The 23,857-nt window shown below is 43.0% G+C and overlaps 1 protein-coding gene across 1 annotated transcript; it reads left to right on the top strand.

Moving 5' to 3' along the window:
* The first annotated feature begins 615 nt into the window (after window positions 1–615).
* On the top strand, window positions 616–23,383 carry THSD1 (thrombospondin type 1 domain containing 1). Its single transcript, XM_058548080.1, has 4 exons — window positions 616–764; window positions 5,704–6,669; window positions 15,739–15,897; window positions 21,747–23,383. The coding sequence occupies exons 1-4, from the start codon at window positions 707–709 to the stop codon at window positions 23,123–23,125; spliced, it is 2,562 nt and encodes an 853-aa protein (XP_058404063.1). The 5' UTR covers window positions 616–706; the 3' UTR covers window positions 23,126–23,383.
* Window positions 23,384–23,857: the final 474 nt, after the last annotated feature.

The raw sequence follows: 23,857 nt of genomic DNA, 5'->3' as shown, positions 1-23,857 counted from the left end.
ATGCTAAGCAGATGTATCCTCCAGATTGACTATTAGTTTTGATGAAATTAAGCAAATAACAGCAAACTCTCCACTTAAGGATGTGCTGTAAAGAGAAGAGACGGTGTTTCGCAAAGATAATCTTGGTGTTGGACATACCTGCAGGTTCTTTTTTTTTTTTTTTTTTTTTTTTTTTTTGTGTGAGGAGATCAGCCCTGAGCTAACATCCGCCAATCCTCCTCTTTTTTTGCTGAGGAAGACGGCCCTGGGCTAACATCTGTGCCCATCTTCCTCCACTTTATATGGGACGCCGCCACAGCATGGCTTACCAAGCAGTACTTCGGTGCGCGCCCGGGATCCGAACCAGGGAACCCCGGGCCGCCGCAGCGGAGCGCGCGCACTTAACCGCTTGCGCCACCGGGCCGGCCCCATACCTGCAGGTTCTTAACAGGCAAGTTATAATGGAAGAAAAGGAGCGTGTAGAATTACAGAGCTTTTCCCTGGGGAACATTAGTGTCCTCCTTACTTTCTTTTCAGTATCAACTAGGAAGTTTGACTTCTTAGAATGGTTTTATCATTTTATGATTACTATTATATGAATCACATTGAACAGAGCCGTCATTTTTTTTCAGGTTCTAATTTCAGGTGTTTTTGAAAAAAAAAAATCACAATTTGGATGTGAGAAAGGACATGAGGAGACCAAAGACCTGGGATTTTGCTGATCAGAATGAAACAAATGTTGAAAGACTTTTCAAATCTATTGTTGGTGGTGCTCTGTGACTGTGGTGAGTATTGTGAGTATACTTAATGCTATAGGTATCAATAATTGATGTTTATTTAAACATCAGTGTGAGGTGTATAAATGCATGATGTTGACCCTGCGTGAAGAACATGCAGTACATTTTAAACTGTGATCCTTGCAACCCTGGGTTCTCTTAAGGTACTGCATTATTGCTTCAAATTTCACTTTATATTTTTAAGTCTTTAAAAAAATACTAAAAAGCAACTCACTTTCATTTTAACAAATCAGAGACAATCATGTGACTCTGAGTTCTCTTTGATTGATTTCCTAGTAATTCAGTATTATACATTTAAACTCCACTTATACACATGAAATGATGTTTTACATTTTGGGGTTCTACATAAGATTTCGCTTGACAGGAGAATTTTGCCACTAGAGTATCTTTGGAACCAATCCGAATTTCAGTCCTTGCCAGTTGCATGCCTTAGACAAGTTTCTTAACCTCTTTAAACCTTAGCAATAATATTGACTTCACAGGGTAGTTGTGATGTTAAAATAAAATCAAGAATGTCTGAGCATATAGTAGGTGCTTAATGTTCGTTTTCTTCATTCACTTTGTTTCAACTAAAAATCGAGTTCGTTTCTCAGAGAGTTTTATGCAACTACTGAACCAATAGATTCAAGAATATAATACTCACTACTTTTCTTTTGATGATTTCCAAATATTTCATAGACATCTAAGCAGCTGATGGTATGAGAGTGGAAATTGTTTTCAAATTGATGAAGAAATTATGATCCAAGAGATAGAGAATCCTGGCTCATGTAATATCAGTGGCAAATCTACTTAAATGGACCAGAGTGTGTTCTGTTCATTTTGTCCAGTGAATCTCCTTCCTTAGTCTTTTTTTTGTAAGAAGTTTATTTAAACAAGAAGAAGATGCTTGATTTACTGAAAACCAATCTGGGATTCATTTCTTTTAAAATCATTTATCCCTACTTAAACAGATTGTTGTATGTGTAACAGCCTCATACAAAAAATTATAAGAGTGTGGTTTCAAAATGATAAAAGTATCATAATCTTCTGTTTAAACAAAGTCTGCAAGGATGTTTGTCATTGTTGAGAGCAAAATATCTTACTGGAATATAAAAATAAAAGTTGAATGAGTGTAAAATAGAGCAGAGCATAGAAGTTGAATGTACAAGCTACTAATGGAAAAGAAAGTATTTTCATAGAGCTGGATTTTTTCCCTTCATTTGATATGGATCAAAATATATCACTACCAGGTAGTTTTTTTTTAAACCACATGCTTATATTGAGACATGAGTTACTTTAAATACAATAAAGAAATGGGGAGAGAGGAAATGAAAGAATAGAGAACACTATACAGTCATGCACCCCATAATGACATTTAGTCAACGACGGACCAAATATAGACGGTGGTCCTATAAGATTAGTACCATGTAGCCTAGGTGTGTAGTAGGCTATACCATCCATGTTTGTGTAAGTACACTCTATGATGTTTGCATGATGTTGAAATTGCCTAACGACGCATTTCTCAGAACATATCCTCGGTAAGCGAGGCATGACTATACTGTAGTAGCAGGATATGGTAAAACCAAATTGTAGTTTTCTAAATGAGAATGTATTCCTCTTTGTAAAAACAAGAGCTCTAGAGTAAAGTAGCAAGTTCTCTCTTTGCTGCTGCTGGAATACATCAATTGTATCTTTTTTCTCCATTTCCAGCTGGGCATGTGTGTCTCTTTCAGTAATTGGCTGCCCATCAAATCAGAATCTGATCTGCCTCATTGACAGTTCCTGTCATTAACAGTAGGCTCTCATTAGTTAACTAAGTGGTGTATGCCTCTCAACCTTAAAACGAACACAAAACCATCCTGCTCCATCAGATTCAAATTAATATGACCTTTGTTCTCAGCCTTCGCTCCTTCCTTGGGCTATGGTGAGAGCTGGAGTCTCTTTAGCCACCGGTTCACAAAAAGGTACCAGGTGGGCTCTGAACCGGTGCACAAGCTGTACCAGAATCAGCCTCCTTCCTCAACCTTGAGTCGTCTCCATCTGAAAGGGAGTGTCCCTCTACTTCTGTATTGACTAAATGAAAAAAAAAAGAACTTTATCCTATTATGGTTTTCAAGCAAGTGGTGATCAAGCATTCAGGTCTGTCCAAGTTTTATATATTTTATTTCACCTCATCTTAAATAAGAAATGGGTGAAGTGCTGAACTAATTAAAAAAAAACCCAAACTTTTATGTGCCGATATATTCATGTGCTCATTCTAATGATCGTTGATTGACTACATGTAAGGGTATATTTAAAGACTACCAAGCCAGGGCCGGCCCCGTGGCTTACCGATTAAGTACGTGCGCTCCGCTACTGGTGGCCCGGGTTCGGATCCCCAGCGTGCACTGACGCACTGCTTGTCCGGCTGTGCTGAGGCCGCGTCCCACACACAGCAACTAGAAGGATGTGCAACTATGACATACAACTATCTACTAGGGCTTTGGGGAAAAAGAAAAAAAAAAAAAAAAGGAGGAGGATTGGCAATAGATGTTAGCTCAGAGCTGGTCTTCCTCAGCAAAGAAGAGGAGGATTACCATGGATGTTAGCTCAGGGCTGATCTGCCTTGCAAAAAAAAAAAAAAAAAACACTACCAGGCCAAACAACACATTGAAGTCTTTTGGACATGTATGATATATATATTATTATTATATTAGAAATGATGAAATCCAGCCATTTGTGACAATATGGATGGACACTGAGGGTATTATGCTAAGTGACATAAGTCAGAGGGAGAAGGTCAAATACCATATGATCTCACTCGTAAGTAGAAGATAAAAACAACAGCAAACAAACACATAGAGGGGCCAGCCCAGTGGCACAAGCAGTTAAGTGCGCGCGCTCCGCTGCGGTGGCCCGGGGTTCGCCGTCTCGGATCCTGGGCGTGCACGGATGCACCGCTTGGCAAGCCATGCTGTGGCGGTGTTCCATATAAAGTGGAGGAAGATGGGCACAGATGTTAGCCCAGGGCCAGTCTTCCTCAGCAAAAAAGGAGGAGGATTGGCAGATGTTAGCACAGGGCTGATCTCATCACAAAAAAAAAAAACCACATAGAGACAGAGATTGGATTGGTGGTTACCAGAGGGGAGGAGGGGAGGAGGAGAGGGAGGAGGGGAGGGAGGAGGGCGAAAGGGATGATTAGGCACATGTCTGTGGTGATAGATTGTAATTAGTATTTGGGTGGTGAACATGATGTAATCTATGCAGAAATATAAGTATAATGATGTATGCCTGAAATTTATACAATGTTACAAACCAATGTTACTGCAATAAAAAAGTAAATTAATTAAAACTTAATAAATAAATAAATAAAGACTACCAACCCAAACAACATGTTGAAGTCTTTTGGACATGTGTGATATGTATATTATTATTATATTAATATAACATATTGTATTATTATGTATATACAATAAGAATAATAAATTCATACATATGTTGTTTTTCAAACCAAAAGGGTGCTGCAGTCCCTAAGTCTAGAATTATTTCTTACCCTAGGCATAGGCCAGTTGATTGTTGCTTTGCCAAATTCTGTCTCCTTTGATATATATTTGGATAGTGTTCAGAATAGAAACAAGGATTCTTGTGTGTCTGTGTTTTTTCCACTCTTCAGCTGCTCTGAGTCTTTTTTAAAAAGATATGATTGGGGGCCAGCCCGGTGGCATAGTGGTTAAGGTCACGTACTCCGCTTCGGTGGCCTGGGTTCACAGGTTCGGATCCTGGGTGCAGACCTATGCACTGCTTATCAAGCCGTGCTGTGGTGGCATCCCACATATAAAGTAGAGGAAGATGGGCATGGATGTTAGCCCAGGGCCAATCTTCCTCAGCAAAAAGAGGGGGATTGGCAACAGACATTAGCTCAGGGCTAATCTTCCTCATCAAAAAAAAAAAAAAGATATGATGGATCCTAACTGAGTGATACTTGTGGGCTAGTAGTCATCTTTCCTGTCTAGGCCAGTAGCAGTTACTGTAAGGTCATTAAAATTGCCAAGGATAAGCCAGGCTATTTCCTAAATGTTCACTCTATCCCTTGGATGATCCATGGAGAATAGTGTCAACATTTCTTATTCCTTTAAAAATTTCTGCCTCATGGGGCCGGCCCGGTGGCGCAAGCGGTTAAGTGCGCGCGCTCCGCTGCGGCGGCCCGGGGTTCGCTGGTTCGGATCCCGGGTGCGCACCGAAGTACTGCTTGGTAAGCCATGCTGTGGCGGCGTCCCATATAAAGTGGAGGAAGATGGGCACCGATGTTAGCCCAGGGCCGTCTTCCTCAGCAAAAAAAGAGGAGGATTGGCGGATGTTAGCTCAGGGCTGATCTCCTCACAAAAAAAAAAAAAAAAAATTTCTGCCTCCTATAAACCGAGGGCACTGGTTCCTTCACTGGTGAAAATGCCCAAGTACTTGTCTTGAATGTCAGAAAATAACAACTTTGAAGTATATTTAGGGTCTTAGATTTTAAATAGTCTAGAGCAGTTTATATTATATCATTTAAACCAGACTTTCTCTCACTTCACTGTAAATCCATTTCCCCCAAATACCTAAACACCAGAATTTGATTACAATGAGAAAAGTGAGGTGTTGGATTTTCATCTTGAGAATTGTCAATTGTTCTTCTTGCATTGTAGATTTTCACTGCAAATATATTACATTGCTGAATGTTGTGAATTCAGAGTATTTTTCGCTGATTAGTTACTTTAAACATAACCCTGAAAGATGACCTGTAGGAACAGAGCCACTTTAGAATGGCAACAGCACAGTGCCCAGCTCCCAGGATAAGCACTCAGCATCCTTTTACATCATTCTTGGCTCAGTTCAAACTTCTCTTGTGTCTAAAATGATGTTTTCTTTGATGTCACCAATAGTGCTGCTCAAATATACCTTTTTAAAACCCATTCTGACCATTTCATTTCAGTTCTTGGAGAAACCGAATACCTCCTCTTGGGAGAGCCAGGCCATGTAGCGCTAAGCAACAACACTGTGTCTGTGGATTTCCATTATTTCGATGGTGCTAATGGGACGCTGAGGAATGTATCTGTCCTGTTGTTGGAGGCCAATACCAATCAGACTGTTACCACTAAGTACCTCCTGACCAACCAGTCCCAGGGGACTCTCGAGTTTGAGTGCTTCTACTTCAAAGAGGCTGGCAACTACTGGTTCACGATGACTCTGGAAGCGACAGATAACAGCACTCCAGTCCCCTGGTGGGAGAAAAGTGCCCTTCTGAAGGTGGAATGGCCTGTCTTTCACGTTGACTTGAATAGGACATCCAAGGCAGCAGAAGGCACCTTCCAGGTGGGGCTTTTTACCAATCAGCCACTGTGCCCATTCCCTGGGGACAAACCCGACATCATGGTGGATGTGATCTTCACCAACAGTCTTCCCGAGGCAAGAACAAGTCAGGGACAGCCACTGGAGATAAGAACCAGCAAGAAGACAGAACTCTCTCAAGGCCAATGGGTTGAGTTTGGCTGTGCACCCGTGGGGCCTGAAGCCTATGTCACTGTGGTGCTGAAGCTGCTTGGCCGAGACTCGGTCATTACCTCCACAGGACCCATTGACCTGGCCCAGAAATTTGGATACAAACTGGTGATGGTGCCGGAACTCACGTGTGAGTCTGGGGTGGAGGTGATGGTACTGCCCCCGCCATGCGTCTTCGTCCAAGGAGTGATCGCCGTCTTCAAGGAGGCCCCCAGACCCCCCGGGGAAAGGACCATTCGACTGGCTGAAAACAGCCTGACCTTGGGAGAGAGGAGAACAGTATTCAACTGCACTTTGTTTGACATGGGGAGGAATAAATACTGTTTTGACTTTGGCGTTTCCAGCAGAAGCCATTTTTCCGCAAAGGAGAAGGAGTGCATGCTAATTCAGAGAAATATAGGTTGGTATTGAGATTAAAAAATTTTTTTAATCACATTGATGCCTTCATGCAATCAAAATTATTATTTTGAATTTAGGTGAACTTAATTTTCTGTGAACTATATATGATCATTTTTATGGTTTACTCCCCATTAGTGTCTCAAATGGTATTATCATCCTTATCTGAAAAATTAAGAGTACTGATAAGGGTACCCGGCTCACTCTTAACCTCTTTCGGTCTCAGTTTTCCCATCAGTAAGGGGGATAATTAGTATGTACCTCACAGAGTTGTGAGAATTGAATGAAATAAATGTATACAGTTCTTAGCATAGTGCCTGCCACGTAGGAAACACCAATAAACATTAGCCATTACTACATTATATTTTAAAAATTCTATTATTACATCATATGGCAAATCCATAGCAGGTATGATCAGAATTCAAAGCTAAATCCCAAATCGTGTTTAGTAACTTCCGGCTTCCTCTAAGCACGTCTCTTTCCTCTCATGTTCTTCATTGTAGGAATGAAGTCTCTTTAGTGAGCTTTCTGAAAGCAAGATTTCTAAAAACTTCAAATTCTGAATTCTTTGTTTAATGACCTACCTAATCACAAGGAAGCGAGGTTATCACCATCCCTTCCACCCCCGTGCTCCTCTTTGCATTTCTTTTCCTTTTCCTGGGTGTAAGCCTGATCTTGGCAAGAGGTTAATCTGGCAGAGATTGTCTGGTTCGCTTACGTGTTCTCTTGTATTCATCCCCACTGAGCCAAGTGCCCCTCGACGGCCCAAGCCTTGACCATCTTTGTAACCCCAAGTGTTGTGTTTTTTTTTTTCGCTGAGGAAGATTCGCCCTGAGCTAACATCTGTTGCTAATCTTCCTCTTTTTGCTGAGGATGATTTGCCCTGAGCTAACATCTCTGCCCATCTTCCTCTATCTTGTATGTGAGCTGCCATCACAGCGTGGCCACTGACAGACAAGTAGTGTAGGTCCATGCCCAGGAACTGAACCCGGGCTGCTGAAGCAGAGTGCACCGAATTTAACCACTAGGCCACCAGGGCTAGCCAACCCCAGTGTCTTTTTGCTCCAGATTCACTCACTTCTTCTTCTTAGAAGAAGTCCCTTTCCTCTGACTCCTTTCCCACTCATTGTCCACTTCCCTGCTTGCACTTACCTCTCTATCTGGCCTAGATTATGAGGCCCATCCCTTTACTCACTCTCCTACTAATAGCTTAAACTCCTCTGCCCTTGTCCTGCTGCTGTACCTGCCAGGCCACACCCCAGCTCTGCATGGATCCAGCAATCTGCGGCTGTCCACTGCATCCAGACTGCACGAGAAGGTCACACCTGGGCAGACCAGGGCCACCATGGGTGGGTCATACCTCCACCCTCAGCTGGGCTCACCGTGCCACCCAGTGAGGCGCCCTGGTCAGCTCTGCTCCTGTTCTCTACAAAAACTCTTTCAGACCTCCCCCGCGGACCTCACCCCCTATTCCCTGGCTAACTGGAAGCCATCAGATGTGAGTGCCCTCACCCTCCTGCTGAAGACTCTGTAGGCCTACAGGCATTGTGCCATCCTCTCCCTCTCCTTTGTCACCGGGGAAGAGGTGTCATTCCTCCAGTACAAGGTCAGCCCTCCTCTCCGCTGTGGATTCCAGCTCCTCTGCTCATTTCAGGAAACTTCTGTTAATCATTATCCTCTCTCTCTGTCTTTCACTATCCCTTCTTTACTGGCTCATTCCCATCAGCTTTGACATTTACTTAATTCTGTTATCTAAAAATGAAACAAACCCCGCCCTTCAACCCCTGGTTCTCCCATAGGTAACACTCTGTCTCTTCTTCCCTTTATAGCCCACGTTCTTGGAAAGGTTTCCTGTACTTTGGGGTTCATTTCTTCACCTCACATTCACTTTTCAACCCACTCCGAACCCACACCCCTCCCTGGAAAATGCTCTCACTAAAGCAGCCAGCACATGACTTCCAGGTCCCAAAATCCGGGGATGCTTTTCAGTCTTCTTCATTGGCCTTGCGTCTGTGACCTCATACTCACCTTGTTTACCTCCTACCTCCCTGGCTGCCTCCTTTGCCTGTCAGTTCCACCAGCTCGTCTCATCCGTTAAGTGTTGGACTTCTGCATTTTTTTACTCTTCACATACTTGCTAAGCAGTTACTATCCTGATGCTGACGACTCCAGATTGGCGTCTCTCTCCTGCATCCAAGTGCTGCTGAATAGCTGTCACCCCTCAGATGTCTCCCAGGCACCTCAAAGGCAACATACCTGGAACTGGACTCAGTTTACCCCCTAAACCTGCTCCTCAATGCAGGACTCCACCACCCATCTTGTTCAAACCAGAAACCCCAGGAGTGCCCCCCCTTCTCCTTCAGCTGCTATAAATAATAAATCATTAAGACCTATGGATTTGGTCTCCTTGGAGCCTGAAGATAGTATGTAAATAACAATTTACAGCAAATATATTAGAGATTGCAAAAAATGATTATTTATGATCTTCATTTATCCTATTTAGTGTAAATGTTTATATTTTTCTCTGCAGAAATGTTAATGTGTTTGGTTATGGGATACTGCCTGAGATCCCACTAGGGGGGTGTTAGTAATATACAGCACAGGGACTGTAATAACTTGAAAAAATCTAGATTGAGAAATTGTAAATTCTGAACACGTCTGCCCCATGGGTTTCTGATAAGGGAGTATGGACCCTGTATCTCAAGGCAAAAAATATGTATATTTAAGTTGAGAATTATTAATGATAGACAGTATAAATTCATATTCACATAGTTTTCTTCTATTTTTTTGACAAATAAAAATTGTCTATATTTAACACACAGTTTTCTTGATAATTTAAATTTTTTGCCCATCTTTTTGTTTTCTCTGGTTAGATGATCCTGTTTTAACTTCATAATGATAGAATAGGAGCTTTTTAACGAAGAATAGGAGTACTGTCACCTGTCAGTTTTTTCTTATTTGCAGCTGTTTGCAATAATAGTGTTATCTTTAATTCTTTGCTGGAATCTTTTAAAGCCACTTGTCTACTTTGTGATTTAGTTTACCTAAAACTAGAAAATATAGTTTAAAAAATTCATGTAAGCAGATCTTGGATGCTTTAATACTCCACAATTCTCTAAAAGTGAATGAACCCCTAAAACCTTTCACCCAGTGGAACTCCCGCTCTTCCTTTGGAATTCTTTTAGGATATCTGACATACGGTATGTGATCATCTGACATAATAAAGCTAACATTTATATGGTGATTACTTTGCATGAGGCACTGTGCTTTATGAATATTAACCCATTTAATCTTCATAACAACCCTCTTAATCTTCATAACAACCCTCTGAGTTAGGCTTATTATATTGTCAATTTTATAGGTGAAGAAATGGAGGCACAGAAAGGTTAAGTAACTTGCCCAAGGTCAATGGTGGTTAAGTGGCTTAACTACCACTGGTGGTTAGACTGGCTCGAGAGTTTGCTTTTACTACTGTTCTGTACTGCCTTCCATACAATTACCTGTCAATCCGTGTATTAAACAATATAAGGCTTTTTAGATTGAAAAAAAGTTCTAATATTTTCCTCCTCAACTCACTGGTTCATCTTGTGCTGCCACACTCTTGAAAGACATGTAACCCACTTTGGAGTCCACTGGCCCAGGTGTAAACATGATTTGTCCAATATAAGTGAGTCTTGTTCTGTGCACAGAAAGTCTGAACTGCTTATCTAGGAGACTTTGCTCCTGCTGCTGCTTGTAGCTACTCACTAATGTCTGTAGAATTTTCTTATAAGCATGTTTTGTTTAGTTACTTTAGTCTCTTGAGCAAAATGTCTTGCAGATGTGAATATTTCATAGGCTGTGTTCCTTCAGATAGTCTTGGGAGTGGAAACAAATCTCCCTTCTCCTATTCCAGACAAATTTTGCTCATTCAGAATTAATATCCTCTAGAGTGGCCTGAAAGGTATTTATCCTGGCCAAACAGGTTTGTTCTATAGTGTGAGCGCATGTGTGACCATGTAAACAAGACAAAACAAACAACCTTTCATTCATGAAGTAGGACTGTTTGGAATATTGGTCATCTTGCTCTTCATTTCTAAAACATAAACTACAGTTATTTAATGACTTCCCATTTTGCCAAGTATTTCCCTCAAAGTTATTAGCAGAAATCTTCAGGGAACAGATAGAGTTACTTACGGCAGTTTTTTTATTTGCCTGATTAAATTTGTCCATTGCTTTATTTGAATGTTTTCCTGTGTTTCCTGTTTGATTAATTTGGCTTAGAAATAAAAAGACGTAAAACGTAGCTTAAATGTTTGTTTATTTTTTATTGTTGATTATCCTACAAGCCATGATTTTACTTTCAAGGGCAAAGGACACAACATTTCAAAATGAGATTTTTGACATTAAGATGCATGCTTTTATTAAAACTTTGATTTTTTTCTGGCACCTACTAATGAAATTATTGTTTTTAGTTTGACAAATGACTTTTGGTATTTAAATAAATTATGTAAAGTGAAAAAAGAGTTAAGAAAGAATAACAAAAGGATTCTCAGCTTTTGTAATTCTACATTTTGTGGTCTTAAATATGAGCACAAAGGAAGGATAAACTATACATTGACTTAATTTTCAGTTTAGATTTCACAGCAGTGGAATTCCCAGTACATACTTGAAAAATAAATCATAATACTTTAACTCAGAGAGACTTTAATATGAGAGAGTCCCAAAGCTTTCCAAGCACTGGGAGCTTAGTGCCTGAACAGCTCTGAAGCTTGAGGACAAAGCTGGCCCATTGTTCTGCCGTTTGAGGAGCTGCAGTGTGATCTGGGAGGCACAGAACCAATATTGTGTTCAGTTGGACCTCTGGATGGAACATAATTACCACACCTCAGTTGATGTTGGTCCAGGATACTGGTTTGTAATGCTCCCACTCTTGTGAAAATCCCGGAGACTTTTAATTGCTGTAAAGAAGTCATATTCCATGACTCACTCACTCCAAAGATTGCACCACTTGGCTCACCTGAGAATGTATCTGCCCTCCACGTTCTCCTCATGTTTTTGTAGTGCTTTGTATGCCTTTGACTGCATTATGAGTTTTTGTCCATAAAGAATGAAGAAAGACTTTTATGCAGAGGTTGTTTTGGTGCCTAGTGTTGGCATGACCTGATGGGTCTTGGGGTTGGATGGGTGCTGATAGAGAAGGGACTTAGAATAATTTTTTATAGGGGACTATTCAATTATTCTATCTGGCGTGATTGCATCTATGCGTGGAAGAGAAGTTTGCATTTATCAATCAATAATGACTGTTCTGGGAGTGTTTTGTATGTATTTTGAAGCTCTGGTGTTACATTTATCCCCATTTAGGGTTGTTAAGTCTCCTTGCTGACTTGACCCTTTTATCATTAAGTAGTGTCCCACTTTATCCCTGGTAGTATTCTTTGTTCTGCCATCTACTTTGCCTGATATTAATTTAACCACTCCAGTTTTCTTTTGATTAGTGTTCACACGGTATAACTTCTTCCATCTTTTTACTTGTAACCTTTTTATGTATTTGTTTTTTTTTTTTTTTTTTTGTGAGGAGGATCAGTCCTGCGCTAACATTCATGCCAATCTTCCTCTTTTTGCTGAGGAAGACCCACCCTGAGCTAACATCTATTACCAATCCTCCTCCTTTTTTTCTCTTTTTCTCCCCAAGGCCCCAGTAGGTAGTTGTATGTCATAGTTGCACATCCTTCTAGTTGCTGTATGTGGGATGCCGCCTCAGCATGGCCGGACAAGCGGTGTGTTGGTGCGCACCCAGGATCCAAACCCAGGCCACCAGCATCGGAGCGCGCACACTTAACTGATAAGCCACGGGGCCAGCCCTTATGTATTTGTATTTAAAGTGAGTTTCTTTTAGACAACATATAATTGGGTCTTGCTTTTTTATCCAGTCTTACAATCTGTCTTTTAATTGGTGTCTTTAGATTATTTATATGTAGTATAATCATTATATGATTGGATTAAGATCTACCATCTTGGTAGTTTTATATCTGTTCCATCTGTTCGTTGTTTCTTTTTCCTCTTTTTTCTGCCTTCTTTGGGGTTAATTGAATATTTTTTATGATTTACTTTACCCTGTTGCTTTATTGTTTATACCTTAAAAAGTTTTTTAGTGGTTGTCCTAGAGTTTACAATATTCATCTTTACTTTCAATCTACCTTCAAATAATGTTATATTGCTTCCTATGTAGTGTTAAGTATTACCGAACCAAGTAGGCTTGCCTCCTGGTGAGTTAAATAAGACTCTACACCAGTGGAAGTTGTCCACAAAGTAAAGAGTATTTGCAGCAAATAGGAGGCCATGAGGAATCATTTCCAAAGTCATGGCATCCCCGAACAAAGGGAAGCAGGAACTTTTATTTCAGTTGGGGAATGAATATTCAAAAGGGAGAGGTGGGTATTTGCTTGCACAGGCTCAGCTGGAGAACATGCTTCCACATGAGGCCTAAGCCCCTCCTGGAGAGATCTTTGCATTAAAAATAAGGCAAAGGTCATGGGCATAACTCTTGTGCTGAGGCTTGGTCAGTTTCAGGATGGCTGGTGGTTACATCACCTTAACTTACAAAAGGAAAAGAAACAACTTGGAAAAACAGTTAATTGCTTCCAAATGCCCCTTTACTCTTTCTCCAGGCACCTAGTCGGTAACGTAAGGACCTTATAACAGTACACTCCCAATTCATTACTCCTGTTCTTTGTGTGATTGTTGTCATACATTTTACTTTATATAGGCTATAAACACATAATACATTGTTAGTATTTTGCTTTCGACTATCAATTATATTTTAGAGCATTTAAAAATTAGAAAAAGTGAATTTTATCTTTACCTTTATAAATGCCGTTTCCGGCACTCTTCATTTCTTTAGATAGATGCAAGTTTTTGTCTGGTATCATATTCCTTCTGCCTGAAAGATTTTATTTTAACATTTCTTGTGGTGAAGGTCTGCTGGTAATTAAGTCTATTAGTTTTTGTTTGTCTGAAAAAGTCTTTATTTCTCTTTCATTTTTGAAAGATATATTCATTGGGTATGGAATTCTGGGTTGGTCATTTTTACTTTTAGTTTTAGAGATATTACTGTATTATCTCTGGTTTGCATGAGAAGTCTGCCGTAATTCTCATCTTTATTCTTCTGTATGCGATGTATTTCCACCTTCCCCCTTCTCTCCTGCCATAGCCTACAAAGTTTTCTGTTTGTTTTTGGTTTTTAGTACTTTGCATATAGTGTGTTTAAGTTTTTTGTTTATTTGCTTTTTTGTATTTGTCCTTCTTGGTGTTTTCTGAGCATCTTGGATGTAGTTTGGTGTCTTTCATTAATTTTGGAGAATTCTTGAACATTATTCTATTCTCTTCTTCTCTTCTGGGATTCTAGTTACTTGTATAAGAGACTATTTGATATTGTCCCACAGCTCTTGGGTATTCTATTCTGTTTTATTCACTCTTTTTTCCCCTCTTTGTGTTTCAGTTTGTGTGATTTCTATTGACCTATATTCAGATTCAGTGTTTCTTTCCTCAGCTGTGTTGAGTCTACTGATGAGCCTCTAAAGCATTCTTCATCTCTGTTATCATGCTTTTCATTTCATTCCATTTGACTCTTTTTAGTTCACAACTCTTTGATGAAATTTTCCGTCTGTTTATGCATCTTGTTCACTTTTTCCACTCAAGTCTTTAACATATTAATCATTGTTATTTTAACTTCTCTGTTTGATAGTTCCAATATCTGGGTCACATCTGAGTCTGGTTCTCTTGATTACTTTGTCTCTTGATAGTTTGTTTTTTTCTTGCTTCTTTGTGTATCTCATAATTTTTGGTTGAAAGTTGGACATCTTTTTTAGAACTGTAGAGACTGATAAATAGTATTTATGTTTGGAAATCGGCGTATTTTGTTTTTGCTAGGTCTTTATTGTGGGGATTGGGTCAATGTGGTAAGAAATTGAGCCATTTTTGTTTTTGCTCTTGCTATGGCTACCCGCAGTGCGTGACCGAGTTCAAAATTTTCTAATGTTACTTCGTGATTAGGGTAGGAGTTTGGTTGCCAGAGGGGTTTTCTCCATGCTTCTGTTGCACCCTCAGCTTTAGGGTTGAGCCTGCACATCAGAGAGGTTTTCTTGTCACTCTTGCCCCTGCCTCAGCAGTAGATAGTTGTTATTTGATACTTGGTAATTGCTGCCCTGGTGCAGGGTAGGGGTGGGCTATGGGAATGGGAGAGCAACCTTTTGTTCCAGTTCAGCCTTAAAATCTTAGGCAAGTGCTGTGCCCCTGAGTTTCAGAGATGGGGCTTTCTTGATGATCCTGCCCCTCCCCAGTGGTAGAAACCTTCTAATAGTCTGGCCCAGGATATTTTCTGCTCCTCTCTGGGGTGAAGGGTTTTCTTCCTTTTCCATTCCCTAGTGGCACTGGGTCTCAGCCAGTGGTCTTAGAGTAACAGGTATTTGCTGTCTTGTCCCAGTGGTTGAGACTTTTGTTGATAGAGCTGATGTAGAGGAGGATCTGGGTGAGGTTTGCATCTTTCCCACAGTGCTGCTCCTTCCCTCCTCAGGATTCCACCATGAGGGAGGCTTTCTCTTGTCTTGTGCCTGTGCTCAGTCCTTCTTGTGAGCATCTGGTGAAAACCATGGAGAAGAGCTGGCAAGTGGGTACACATTCCCCTTGTGTATGTGGCTCCCAGGGGTTCTATATTCTCATGATAGCCCACACTAGGCCTCTAGCAATTCATTACATTTTTAGATGATTTCTCACCAGTTTGTATGAGGCCTGATGTCTGCCCCAGTAAGCAGTGTTTGCATCCTGTCTTTCCTTGTATTTCGGGTTAGTTGGTTGCCCTGTGACCTTAGCTCTGTGGTGGGTTCTAGAAAGGTTAGTAATTTGTAGATTATACAGCTTTTCTTTGTTTTAAGAATAGGAGCAGCACTCTTTTCCAGATTTTTCACATCTTTAGGAATGTTTTTATTTACTGACTTTTCAAGGCCTGAGGTTTGAGTTTTGCTGCTTCATTTGGCTGCAGTTCAGGTGATTCTCAAATGAACTAGCATTAAAAGCATGGCTAATGTCCTTGCAGAAACTTGGGGACTGTGGCAGCCGTGGAGCCAGTGTAGTGCCACGTGTGGGGATGGTGTCAGAGAGCGTCGCCGCGTGTGCCTGACTTCCTTCTCCTCCAGACCTGGCTGCCCCGGAATCTCCTCGGAGACCTCCCCATGTTCCCTGGAGGACTGTGCTGGTAGGTGTTCTTCTTTCAGGAATCTCTCCTCAGAGCCTCCATCAGAGGGAATATTGAACCCAGGCCTGCCTGAAAATACCAGTCTGAGTTCAGGAGTGGATTCATTAACCCTCTGTTACTGCTGTTGGCTGTGCTAACCCTATTTTCCTTAATGTGTCTATGACTGGGAGTAGCTGGCCAGTGGAATGACAGGGGATTTAACACTGTAGAAGATCAGGAAAGGACAAGGAAATCTATCTAAATTAAAGATTCAGACATATTAAATAATTTTTAAAAATACAAAAACAGGAGAGATGGTTATTTCTTCCCCAGATTGTTTTGTTTTATTTTGTTATTTCTCCCTCCTTTACTTCTCCCACCAAAATTGTGGAAAAACATACAAAAAATTTTTTTCTCCTCATCATCCCAGAGAAGCCCCAGGGGACCACATAAACCGTTATTTGTCAAAAAGGGGGAAGACACCCTGCCTTATCCCCTGAATGGCTCTACATATATTCTTTACCACCCCTAGTCAGGAGGAGAAGGTGGGGAGATTTCTTCTTTCCATCACCTGGAGACTAACTTTTCCTTGATCCTCTGAGCATCTGGAAGGCACACACTAGGAGGTGCTCAATGAGTGTTTGATGTGAATGGTCCGTAGATGTGATGCTCACATAGCTCAGTTAGGTTTGCTTCAGCTTATGGAGCTGCATCCCATTCGTTTGCCACAGGTTACAGTAACAAAGACTCCTTGCTCGTCCCACACACCATCCCACCTTCTGATACACAGTCAGCCCCCTATTTAGTTGGCCAGCCTTCGCTCTGGTCCTGACTCTTAGATAAAGTCCTTCTGTCAAATCCTGCCTTCTTCCACTCTCTAATTCCAGGTTAAAAAGCCATCCCTAGTTCCTTGTCCCTTTGGGATCTGGAGGAGTTCGGTGTTTTTCTCTGTTTAGCTCTCAACATACCTTTTGGCTAAAGAGCACCTTTTAGGCGAAACCACAGGCAGCTAGCAACACCTTGGCTGATGTCCCTGCCTGTGGCCTTAGAAGATTATTCTTGCTATCTTGTTTTTCCAGCAGTGCTATACACCTTGTTGCCTTTATTCTAGCATCCTGAGGATGTTTTCACTTCTGAGTTTTTCCTATTACAGCCTCAGTCCTAGGCTCTTCTCCTAATCCTCAGCCTGTCCTTCTTTCGTAATCCCTGGGCCCCACGCTAGATCTGTTCTTTCTCCAATTATGTTTCATGCTGTTGTCTAAGGCTCTCTTCTGTGTCTACTCTTTTCTTTATAAGTTCTCTTCACTTTCCACAGCTCCTTCCTTGTGTATAACTTCCTTCAAATACGCCTGCTCCTCTAAATTCTGGGAGAGCATATGGTGTTAAGATATTCCATCTAGAGTTCCATAATACTAAATGAATTTAAAATCAATTGCCACTGGCTTCTACTGCACCTTTGGAAGTGACAATGGTATCAACCATTTATTGACCATCTGCTATATGCCAGCACTTTAAATACATTATCTCACTTAAAGCCCACAATAACTCTACAAGGTAAGGATTATTATGGTGGGCTCAAATCTTGAGAGCTTGCTGTCTGCCAGGCATTTTTCTAAGTGCCTTGCACATATGAAGTAGGTGCATCATGATCTCCACATACAGATGAGGACTCTGCGGCCCAGAGAGGGTAAGTGACCTGCTGAAGACCATAAAGCTAGAAAGCAGGGGAATAGATCTGACCCCATACTAAGCTACCTATCTTGACTACTTTGCCTTTATATAAAGGCCAGTCTAGCTTTCTAGAAGCATCAACAACCCGGAATTTGCAATCATTTTTGAGGATATGTGGTATTATTTCATGTCATGTTGTGGTATCTTAACTCTTTAATATCGGGTGGGAACTAGAAATTTTTACATTACCAATTAGCAAAAAGGGTAAGTGCTATAGACACCACTACTTCTACTATAGGTGGTTCTCACATAAGTGCTTATCTTGGTAAAAATGATCATTTCTTCCAAGTGTTCTCTTTTTCCTATTTACCCTATTTTCCACTCTTTGGAAATGTAAAGATCTGTTTGCGGGCTACTTAGCATCAGGAAATCTCCATCACTTTAGGTGAAGGAGGAAAGACTAGATGAGGCAGAGATGGGAGAGGTCAGCAGCTTTTGGGCTTTTCTCCAGCCGTGGTTTTGCAGGGAGCTAGCCAGAGTCAGAGATAACAGCTAAGTAAGGGGTTCCATAGTGTGCAGTTGCAATGCTGCTTCCCACTGATGTAAGCAGCCACTGCAGATGGAAGCAGTGACAAGTCAGGAACCAAGTCTTTCGTTGTTCAACTATTTTCACTTGGTCGAGAGTTTAGAGTTTTGTTTGGCTTTGAAAGGATATTTTTATGCCCAAATCTGAGTGTAGCTCTATATTAATTTGGTCCATCTTGTTCAACACAAGAGTGAGAAGATCCATTCGCCATTGCACCCATGTTCTGTCTGGTGAGATATTGATCATTTTGCTGTTACCTTTTTAATAATAAATTAATTAATCTACCATTTATTGAGTACCAACTCTGTGCAAGTTACTGTGACTGGGGTTGGGAATATATGGATAAGACATGTCCCTCTCTGGAGGGGGCTTGATATAGTAGCTCAACAGACACATAAACAGGTGTAATACAGAGTACAATAGAGAGCCTGCAATGATGAAGGTACCCACAGCTTGCTGTAGATGCTTGCAGAGGTGATAATCTGTGCTGGGAACATCTCCGTTCTTGGAGGAGGCGATATTTGAGCTGAAGTTTGAGAGCTGAGTAGGTGTCACCCAGGTGAACTAGGGGAGAAGGGGAATTTTAGCAAAGAGAGCAATGGATGAAAGCATGGAAGAGAATGGCACATTAAGAGACCCAAAGAATTGAAAATAGTTTAATGTGGCTAGAGCATAGTGTGTCAGGAGGGAGTGGTAAAAATGAGGCTGAACAGGTAGGCAGGGGCCAGATCCTGAGGGGCCTTGAAGGTTTGGACCTGTATTTTAGAGGGATCTCTCAGCTGTAGTGTAGAGTACAAATCAGAGGGGGTAGGAGTGGCAGCAGCGAGGGCTGTTAAGAGTTTTTCAGGAACCCAGCTGAAAAATGAAGAGCTGGCAGTGGGGTTGCAGAGGAGAGACGGATTCAAAGACTCTGGATGTGGTGAGTGATGGAGAGAGAAGCATCAAGGATGAAACCCAAGGTTCTAGTACTGGCAACTGCATGGACAGCAGGGCCATGCCCTTGAGATTGGATATATCACATGAGGCATAGGTTCTGGGGGGAGGAGGATGAGTCTTGGGCATGTGGATGTGAAGATGTTGGTGGGACATTGATGGAGAGAGCAGAACTAACAGAGCCACGATGGGATCTAGTCTCCCTGGCTCCAAAGTTCATGTTCTTCCCTCCAGTTAGTTAAGTGAATGTTATCATTGAAACTAAGCAGAGAAAAAGTCACAGGAAGTGTCAGACAGTAGCCAGTGCTGCAGAGGTCAAGGAATATCAGGACAGAACTCCTTTGAATTTAGCTATTAGATCGTTAATGACCTTGACAGGATGCATTTCATTGGAATCCTGGGGGCAGGTTGCAGGAGCCAGAGATGATGATGTGAAGCAGTAAGTCAGCAAATGTGGACTCCTCTTTTTGTGAACTTGGCTGGGAAGACCAGGAGCAAGATCTGGCTATGGCAGTAGTGAGAGGGTTCTAGAAAGGTCTTTTTAAAGTGAGAAGAGCCCGAGTGTGTTTCTGTGGAGCTGCACAGAGGAGAAGCTAGAGATAATTGGTACAGAGGGACGATCCCCCTAGAGAAGGGTGGCCTTGAGAGCACTGGGTGGACTCGCTTTATAGGAAGACACTTCTCCCACTAATTCCACAGAGAAAGAGGTCAATCCAGGTGTGGCTGCTCGTAAGTTTTATAGGGGAGGAGAGGATGGCAGAAGAAGCTGGGGATGTGCTTGCCTGATAGCTTCTATTTTTTGTGACCTAGCAGACTGCTGAGGAAGGGGATTAGGTAGGGGGCTTGAGGAAAGTGGTGAAACTTTGAGGCAGTACTGTAGGGGATGGAAGAGAGAGTCGCTTAGGGACCCGTGGAAGGATTTGTGGGCAGCTGTGGTTGGGCGCTGACAGTACGCAGAGGCGCTGGCCTGCGTGGGTGCCTTATTTTCTCCGCCAGAGCTCAGGGCCTGGGTGCAGCAGCAGAGGATCCACATGACTGGGTTTATCTAGAGATGGACTTTTGCTGCAGAGCAGGGAAAGGGGTATATCTCAGTACTAGCGGTGAGAGAGTTGAGGTTTTGGCAGGAGAATGGTTTAGGTGATGGATCACAGGTGTAGGGAGAGAAGTGAGGCCAGGAGGTGGCTGGCAGATTGGGAAAAAATGGAGGGGTTGGGGAATCTGAAGTTGCAGTGAGGTTGAATACCCGGTATAGTAATCATGAGTGGGAGAGAGGACCGGATATAGCCAGAAAGTGGGCTCTGAAGTTGAAGAGTTCAGAAGAGGAGCAGCTGTAGACAATGGAAGGCGTGATCTGTTGGATGGACACTGAAGCACTCAGCTGGTCCTAGCTATGGGATGGTGAGGAAGACTGGGACCCAGGTGGTAGTGACTGATGGCTGCCACAAGATTGGGAGATGACAGGGTTGAAGGACGAGTAGGGGGCTGGTCTGAGTGGATGGCATGGGCATCAAAAGAGTAGAAGTTTTATACAGAGGTGAAAGAGTTGGTTGAAAATGGCAATCAGGAATGAGGAGACTGAGGACACGCTGTGCTGCTGGTCCTCTTTGCTTATAAAGTATGTGCCACAGCTTCCACCCAGGAGGATGGGCAGGGGGAAGCTGTGCCCTGCAGGCTATTCAGTCGTCAGGTAAGGCAAGGAGGCAAAGGGAGCATTTGGTGGAGAGGCTGTGGATGTGAGGAGGTTGGTTATCAGGTGTCCTATAGAGTTCAGTAGAAAGGAGAGGGGAGGGTGGGAGGATGGGTCCAGGAGATGATGCACAGAGCTGGTGGTGATAAGACTGTGGGAAAGAAGAGATAGGACAGGTGACTGGAAGGGCTTGAATGGAGGACAGTGACCAAGGAGGAAAGCGAGGTGAGGCCTGGTGGCATTAGGTGGTCTCAGGTTCCCAGGTATTTCAGTGGCAGTACAACCTGAGGCCCCAGCTGGCCTCTGAGTCTTAGTGAAACTTTTTGATGACTGTAGGACAAACCAGTTTGAGAAAGCAGAGAAGAAGAGGAAAAATGAACGCCACATGGAAGGTAGCAAGAGGAGCGGACGGCTGAAAATAAAAGAGTGAGAAAGCAGAGGAACATTTCAACATTTAGGAAAGACAGTTCCTGGGTATTAGAAGGGAGGAATGAGTTGTATTATATTGCCGAAAGTCTTCCTTCACCTATTAATGTCTCTCGAGATGTGCAAATTTAGGTACAACCTACCGAAATTATTTTGCATTCCAAGTTTTATACTTGGTTAGAATTTTCTGATGTGCATTTTGAAGGTACATTTAACTTCAGATATCCCATGTTTACGTTATCTTAAGCAAAAACCTGGATTTTTCCTTGGAACTTTCCTCATGCTGCTTCTATGTAGAAAATTTGAGACAAGTGTCAGCAGGAGCTAAGGAGCTCAGGAGTCACCTTGATTGTGGCTGAACTGGGCACCTCACTTCTCTGGGTCTCTGTTTCTTAGCTTGGCTTAAGCTGCCAGCAGAGATACACGTAGCAGAACCAGAAATCCTAGTCCTTGTTTATTTTACTTCTTCCTTTATCTGCTAGATAATTAGAGCAAGCCACTCAGCGACCTTAAAACCACCGGAGAAAACAATACTAGAGAATACATCTGTTCTTCCTTTTTTAATAGTTTTCCAGCCATCCAGTCCGTCTCCTCTTCAGCCCCAGGGCCCAGAGAAGTCCAACAACATTGTGACGGTCACCGGCATTTCCCTGTGCTTGTTCATCATCGTGGCCACCGTCCTCATCACGCTGTGGAGGAAGTTCGGCCGCCCCCCCAAGTGCAGCACCCCCGCTCGGCACAACTCCATCCACTCGCCCAGCTTCCGGAAGAACTCGGACGAGGAGAACATCTGCGAGCTGAGCGAGCAGCGCGGGAGCTTCTCCGATGCGGGGGACGGGCCTGCGGGGGGTCCGGGGGACATGAGCATCCCTCTGACCTACAGGCGGAGTGTGCCGGCCGCTCCCGAGGACGACGCTTCCGGCAGTGACAGCTTCCAGTCCAACGCCCAGAAGATAATCCCGCCGCTGTTCAGCTACCGCCTGGCCCAGCAGCAGTTGAAGGAGATGAAAAAGAAAGGCCTGACAGAAACCACTAAGGTGTACCACGTGTCTCAGAGTCCCCTGACGGACACTGCCATCGACGCCGCCGCCGCGCCCCCCTTAGACTTGGAAAGCCCAGAGGAAGCTGCCGCAAACAAGTTCAGGATCAAATCCCCATTTCTGGACCAGCCTGCCGTCAGTGCCGGGGAAAGGCCCCCCTCCAGGCTGGATTTCACCGTCTCTCAGGCCAGTTGCGCCGTGAGCCCCAGCCAGACCCTGATCCGCAAGTCCCAGATGAGGCACGTGGGCAGCAGAGGGGGGCTGTCGGAGCGGAGCCACCCCAGGGGTTCCCATTTCCGGAGGACGGCTAGTTTCCACGAAACCAAGCAGGCCCGGCCGTTCCGGGAGAGGAGCTTGTCCACTCTGAGCCCGCGGCAGGCCCCGGCCTACAGTTCTAGGACGCGGACCTGGGACCAGGCAGAAGACAGACTTCGGCCTCAGAGTCGAGGTGCTGCCCTGCTTCCTGAGAAACTGGACCATTTCCAAGGGGCAGTTGGAACCGGTGGTTCATTAAGCCCTCTCCCTAAATCCTACCCCTTGGGGCAGCCCACCAGGAAACCAGACCTGGGGGATCGCCAGGCGGGATTGGTGGCAGGAGGTGAGAGAACGGAGCCTCACAGAGCTCGGAGGGGACCGTCCCCCAGTCACAGGAGTGTCTCAAGGAAGCAGCCTTCCCCCACGGCCCCCAAAGATAGCTACCAGAGGGTCAGTCCTCTGAGCCCATCTCAATGTCGGAAAGACAAGTGTCAGAGCTTCCCGGCCCACGCCGAATTTGCCTTCTACGACAATACATCATTCGGCCTCACTGAAGCAGAGCAGAGGATGCTGGACCTCCCGGGGTATTTTGGGTCAAATGAAGAGGATGATACCACAAGTACTCTTAGCGTGGAGAAGCTGGTCATCTAGACCAAGAACCAGCCTGAGACTTCACACAACTGGGGTCCTGTGCTCAGGTTGTGATATCAGCTGCTCACATTGTTCTGTAGACTGTTTTGTATAACTATTTGTTCAGTAGGACAGAATGGTGGGGGGATAACTCACGCAGACCAGCATGTGTGTGTGCCCAGGTCTTTTAATTCATAAGGAAGAAGTTATTTATCCTGACTTTCCCTTTGTTATCCTATTTCTGTTGGTTTATTACTAATAACGATAATAAAATTTAAACCAGAGTGAAATAGGGTTTGGTCTCTCATGTGGATATGAAAGATGACAAGATGTGACTTGTGAGGATGAAATGCTTTTAATACTTCATTGGCAGCTTCCCACCGGAAACAGAAATTTGTAAGCCTCAACTATAAAAGGGCTGGAACAAAGTGAACTTGCTAACACAACTCTGAATTGTAATTTATTAAGTTATAAATACATAAGAATTTGACTCCTACAGGGGCGGTATTGAACAGGTTTCATATTTGGCCAATGAAGTCAATTATGACTATTACGTACTAGGCCACCTAGGAATGGTGAAACCACAAGATATTCCAGAAGAACTTTCAGGCCAGAGTTTGGTGATATCGTAATTTTTTTATGCAGGAAGAGCCCTGGTGATGTGACGCAAAATTATGTGAGTTAATTCTGCTTTGGAGAAATAACGTAAGAAGCTGATTGTTCAGGTAGTCAAATGAAGACCTATCCATGCAT

The sequence above is a fragment of the Diceros bicornis genome, chromosome 9 (genome assembly GCF_020826845.1).
Source record: "Diceros bicornis minor isolate mBicDic1 chromosome 9, mDicBic1.mat.cur, whole genome shotgun sequence".
NCBI lineage: Eukaryota > Metazoa > Chordata > Mammalia > Perissodactyla > Rhinocerotidae > Diceros > Diceros bicornis.
This window is presented reverse-complemented; position numbering and strand designations above follow the sequence as displayed.